This window comes from Vicia villosa, linkage group LG2 (genome assembly GCF_029867415.1).
Source record: "Vicia villosa cultivar HV-30 ecotype Madison, WI linkage group LG2, Vvil1.0, whole genome shotgun sequence".
In the NCBI taxonomy this organism is placed as follows: Eukaryota; Viridiplantae; Streptophyta; class Magnoliopsida; order Fabales; family Fabaceae; genus Vicia; species Vicia villosa.
The window spans coordinates 159,495,955-159,501,954 of NC_081181.1; the positions used below are offsets into that span (position 1 = coordinate 159,495,955).

Consider the following 6,000-nt stretch of genomic DNA (forward strand, 5'->3'; position numbering starts at 1 on the left):
AGTAAACTCTTCTTTTTATGTGAAGTAACTTAGCCTTGAAGTCCTGAATCCTCATATCTAACTTAGTGAGTTTGATATTACGCTAAGAGATATTTATTGCTTAATCTTGAAGTAACTTAACTCTGAAATTATATTTTCTGTCAATGCTCGCTTAGCAAGACCGTGTTCCGGGCTTAGAGAGCTTTGGTTGTTGTAAGGTGCTTTTTGACTGTTTTTGTGCTTTCTTGGTTATTTTTTACCTGTACTTAATAAATGCGCAATTAAAAAAAGTTTATGCAGGAGTTTTATTGTGTTTTACTAATAAATTATGGGATTTTTCATTGATTAGTGGTAAAATAAGTTAATAAGTGATTATGTATTTTACGTATTTTTAGCATAAATTAGGTGTAAAAAAACTTTTGATTCAAGTCAAATGCAAAAATGAAGTTTCGCATCTAGTGAGAGAATGATTTGAACCAATATTAGAAAACAAATAAATTTTTTGGTTTGATTCGGGTAAAACCAAAGCATGACTTAAGTTTAGTGATTTGAATCAAACTAATCTAAGATTCAAGTCACAATTCAACAAAGAAATTCAAAAATCATATTTTATTCATGATTCAACTCAAACTAAATCATGATTCGAGTAAAAGTACATCATGATTTGATTCAAATGAAGGTTTGATTCGAGTCACGTCTACAATTCCTAATTCCAAGTTCCCAAACTTACTCAAGATTCAAGTCATGGCTGTTCATAATTCGAGTCGCATTTCACAAAGCAAATTTCTAGGAAAATAAAAAATTCATAATTCGAGTCAAGGATTTGCATGATTCAAATTGTGTATGCATGAGTTTCTTGATTATAATCACAAACTTTCTGATTTGAATCATTTTACATTGACTTTTAGTCAAAGGCCGGTTTTATGCATGCAAAATACATTTTAACAAAAATAATCCTTTTCTAAGAGTTGTGAAAAGAATAATTGTGAGAGGCTCAATTATTAGAGAGATAAATATAGAAAAAAAGTAAAGCACTCAAAACCTAAGAGATATCCTAGGAGCAATTTTAATTAAAGTCACCCTCTAGGAGGTTGTCTTGAAAATTTTTGAGAAATATATAACTAGTTGTGAGAAAGAAAGACTGCATAGAAATAATGGCAGGGCATTTTGGGATATGTATCGCCTATACCAACAATCAAGTGTTTATGTACCGCATATTTTACCTAGGCGCCTTACCATCATAGGGATTGACTCCATATATAAGACATACGCCTTCCTAAAAGGCAACAATCCTAATCTTCAAATTCTCCTACTTTGTGGACAGATCACAAGATTTGAAGACATACATACTCAAAATCTATAAAATTTGATCGTTCCTTCAGAACTTAGGAAACTTATCCACCCATTAGAAGCCCTCAAAATGTTGAAGGAAAATAAGAGGTGCACCTCAAATTATCGTCTCTATCACTCCAAGAACTCACTCGTAATACACATAAACTCCCATCGGTCTTGTAACTGGAGGGGGTAACTAAGTAGTATCTATCCTTAAAGTTTTTAAAATTGTTAATGTATACTTCAAAAAAAATTCTCACAAGTCAAAAGGAAAATAGCCCTTGCTCCTGTTCCGTTGTGGTCGAGGTACATTATACAATATTGAGGTGAAAGAGAAGTTTTAATATGGGGATGTTATTTATATATTCACACCAATACTAGAATACTTTTACATAATCCTAGCTCAGCGAATGCAGTTGTGATGGGGAAATTCTCAAATGATTTATAAAAACTACTTCAAACTCGTTGAAGGGAAGCTCAAATCCCATTGTGGAGAACATACATTCCTAGAGGTGCAAAATGCACCCGTCAAAGTGGTTGCATAACCTTTTCTAACTCTACAAGGGAGAACATCCATTTAGAAGATAACCATACGTCTTGATATACATTGTCTATCTAACACGGCTTATTGAAGACATATGCCTCTTTCCACCCATGGGTACTGGTCTGTGTTAGTAGAAAGCTCAAACGTGTATTGTCCTCTCCATACCATTTTTTCTTCATTGTTAACAAGCAAAAATTTATGCCCATGAGTTTAGGAACATGATTTAAACTCAATCCACAACCTAACCCCATCAGCACCCGGTTCCCAACCATAAAGACATTTAAAGGCTTAAATATAAACATGAGCCTTCAACTCATCCTCATACTCCTCCATTGCTCTAGGTTTGGCATGTGGATCTTAGGGAAGGAAAAGCCATAAATAATTTCCCTGATATCAATCCTAAAAGGGTTAACTTCCTCATCTTTGTAAACATTCATTTCAAGGTCTTCCAAATCCTAGAGACTCATTAACTCTTCACTATTCCTTTTAGAGTAACCCACAACACCAGAACTACAGCTAATCTATATAAAATCAAGAGAAGGATACCTCACAACTAAAGGAAACACCTCAATTATTTATGGGTTTATCACTTTAGTTCCTAAATTAGTGTCTTATATTATCCTCCTTGGACATGTCTACGAAGGCAATGTTTAGGTTTCCTATGTTGGCCATGGCTAAAAATAAATGGAAAAATATGAAAGGATAGAGAAGGAAAATGTTATATTGACAAAGTTGCAGAGTTTGAGTCGAAGAAACAAAGACAAGATCACCAAAGACTTGAAAATGTGGCACAAGTAAGTATAAAGGCTGGAAGAAATAGTAAAAGATCACTTGCAAATTAGAAATTACATGGATGACTAAAGATATTGAGCTTTAGTGCAAAACAAGAGAAAAGAGAAACTAATGGAACTCTACCTATTTTATAAATAACCAAAAAGTATAGATCTACTGACAAGAATCAATAGAATACCATAAGGCAGAATCAACAATTAAAGATTAAACTTGGTACGATAATGGCACTTGAGTGCACTCGAGTGCTATAGTGGCGTCGTCATCCCCTTACCCTAAGTGCCTAGGATCATATTGAAAAGATACATTATTCAATTACAAGACAGGCATTTGATATGCATATTCCCAAGACCACCTTCTCTCAGTCAACACGTCTCTGGTTTCAACGGATATTGGTATAGAGGTCGATCTTAATATTTGTGTCAACTAGCTATGTGCCTGGTAACAAGGACTTAGGGGAAACTACTTCAGGTCCGTGAAATGACCCAATAAGATCGTCCTTATATGAGAGGCTCAATTCAATGCATTCTCAATCAAGACTAACGAACGGGTGGATTCTCTCCAGAAGTATGCACACCAGAGTTGAGTCACTTGCTCACCTTAAGTCTTCAAATCCAATACAAATTTCAATGGTCTCCCGCAATCCACGTCGCATATGTTGGGAGCGATTTCAACCATCCACCGCCATAAAATCGCTTATGCATCACAACAAGTTCATTTTCATTCACTCTTGCAAGTTACACCTCTCTAACCTCGTAGACTTAAGCGTTGTAGTTCTAACCTTATATGTACACCTCTGCTCTATCGTATTAGAGACTTACACCATTATACCTATACCAGAGAGATTTCACAATAAGTTTCATCAACACACCACCAATCTTCTATTCCACATTGGAATATTAATTATACTCTTGAACTCATTTGTGAGTCTAAAAAAAAAAACTTTAATAAAAATAAAGAAAATGAAATGTAGTTGTTCAATTGAAATAGAATATTTAATTTTTTTTGCAATATAAATTTTTTAAATATGTGAAACTCAAAATATATTAGAGAATGCCTTTAGAAAATTTTGATACAAGTTTCATATTATTTTCATTTTTTATTTTAAGTTCAAAATGAAAAGTATATCATTCATTTGCATTATTTTCTCACTCTCTACCGGTATCAAATATCCTCTTTCTTTTTCTTTTTTTTTACAATAAATAAAATCATATTAGTTGAAAATAGGCACAAAGGCTTTCAAAACATCCTCCATCTTTAATTATCAGAGATAGTATTATTTTCACATTGATATCCAGACTAAAAACGAAACGTATCTTACTCGTTATTTAATGTAGAACATAAAGTATATAAATGTTTAATTCAAAGAGTTCAACAACAGGGCATTTGGTCTAGTGGTATGATTCTCGCTTTGGGTGCGAGAGGTCCGGAGTTCGATTCTCCGAATGCCCCTTTTTAATCAATTTTTTCAATTTTTATTTATTTAATCATTTATTTCAAAATTTATAACAATGTTAAATTTTATTTTATTTTTTTGGTATTTTTATCCATCTTCTTAAGCCTTTCATTTCATTGCGTTTTCGTTTCATCCATTTCCTTATCCTCTCTTTTTCTCTCACTCTCTCTTTTCACTTCAATTTTCCAACACAACAATGGCTTCAACAACCGCATTCGCAACCATCTCAACCGTCACACGCTCTTATCCTACACCCTCCTCTTATCCTTCACCCTTCCCCAAACCAATCACAACCCTCCACTTCCCATCCTCAACACCAACAACCCTCTCCCACCGCTCCACCCGCCTCCACCGCATCTCCGCCGTCTCCGCAGAAGTCGAAAAGCTCGGCAACGAGATCTCCGGCCTCACTCTCGAACAAGCCAAAAACCTTGTCGACTACCTCCAAGACAAACTCGGCGTAACCGCCGCCTCATTCGCTCCCGCCGCCGCCGTTGCTGCTCCCGCCGCCGCGGAAGTTGCTGTTGTGGAAGAACAGACCGAATTTGATGTGGTGATTGAGGAAGTTCCGGGTAACGCGAGGATTGCGGCGATTAAAGCGGTTAGGGCTTTGACGAGCTTGGGATTGAAGGAGGCAAAGGAGCTGATTGAAGGTTTGCCGAAGAAATTCAAAGAAGGTGTGACGAAAGATGAAGCGGAAGATGCGAAGAAACAACTTGAAGGTGCAGGTGCTAAAGTTAACATTATTTAGGGTTTCGCTTCTTTTTTTTCCCCAATTTTAATTTTGAATTGTTGTTGTAATTTCAAGTTGTTATTATGGTGTATTAGTGAAGAAAATTGAGTTAGTTCTGGTTGTATTATTATAAATCTATAATTAAAGAACGAATTATTTGGATGGTGTATTAATTAATTGTATTCAAAGTTTTTTTGTTTCATTATTTATAGTACATTATCCTTTTAGATTAGGATTGTTTGGATGAAAGAAAATTTTGTGAAATGATAAAGTAGTTAGTTAGTATTGTTTAGATAATTGGAAAAGGCTTTGGATTTGAATGAGATAAGGTCTTAAACTGTTTGAATTTGAGATAAGGTGTTCAATCAAACAATATCGACTGGATTTGAATTTGAGATAAGGTGTTCAATCGAACAATATCGATTGGGTTTGAATCGAATTTGAGATAAGGTGTTCAAAATCGAACAATAGCTTCGAATTTTAGATAAGATGTCTAACCTAATAATATTAGTTGGGTTCGAATTTGTGATAAGGGTTCTAATTATCTTGATTTCTACCACAATAACTACAACCATAGTCTTATCTTTCTGTTTGGATAAGATTTGGGGTTGGGTTGAGACTTCTCACTTGAATATGGCATGAATCTATTACATCAGAACTTGGTTGCTGTGTTCTACATGTTAATCTCATATTATTCACACTGGTTAGGCTACAAAATTTCTTGTATATAAAGTGATAATCAAAGTTTATGTTCAGACATTGTGTTCAGATATTGGAATTTTTCAAATCACTCTCTTAAACAGTGAACCATCTCATATCTATGCGCTCTAACAATTCTTTTGCTCCAACATTCTTTTAGAAGAGCTCCAAAAAAACTCTCGGCAGCTTATAAGAATGGGGAATACTATAAATGTATAATCCATTTACATTGCTAAGATTTTTGTTAGTCCCATCCATAAGCATCCTAGAAGTGAGATAAGGCAAAAATTCATCAGCAATCAAAACCTCTCAGCTTCAGGCTCCTAAGAAGTTTTGACAAATAAATGCTATTTAATTTGCAACTTGTTTGTAAAAATTTTAAGCTAGTAATAGTTAAAATTTGGTCCTAGTATTTAAAAACCAAAATAACTCATAAGTAGCGTGTTTGCGGTGCGATTTTGACGGTTT

General features: G+C 34.5%; 1 protein-coding gene and 1 non-coding gene across 2 annotated transcripts; both read left to right on the forward strand.

Annotated features, from left to right (window-relative positions):
• The first annotated feature begins 4,024 nt into the window (after nt 1–4,024).
• On the forward strand, nt 4,025–4,096 carry TRNAP-UGG (transfer RNA proline (anticodon UGG)). The gene has a single exon. It is a non-coding gene; the product is annotated as a tRNA-Pro (tRNA).
• A 111-nt stretch (nt 4,097–4,207) lies between these two features.
• On the forward strand, nt 4,208–5,035 carry LOC131647241 (large ribosomal subunit protein bL12c-like). The gene has a single exon (XM_058917150.1). It carries the CDS (start codon nt 4,297–4,299, stop codon nt 4,849–4,851), a length of 555 nt encoding a protein of 184 aa, XP_058773133.1. The 5' UTR covers nt 4,208–4,296; the 3' UTR covers nt 4,852–5,035.
• The last annotated feature ends 965 nt before the right edge of the window (nt 5,036–6,000 follow it).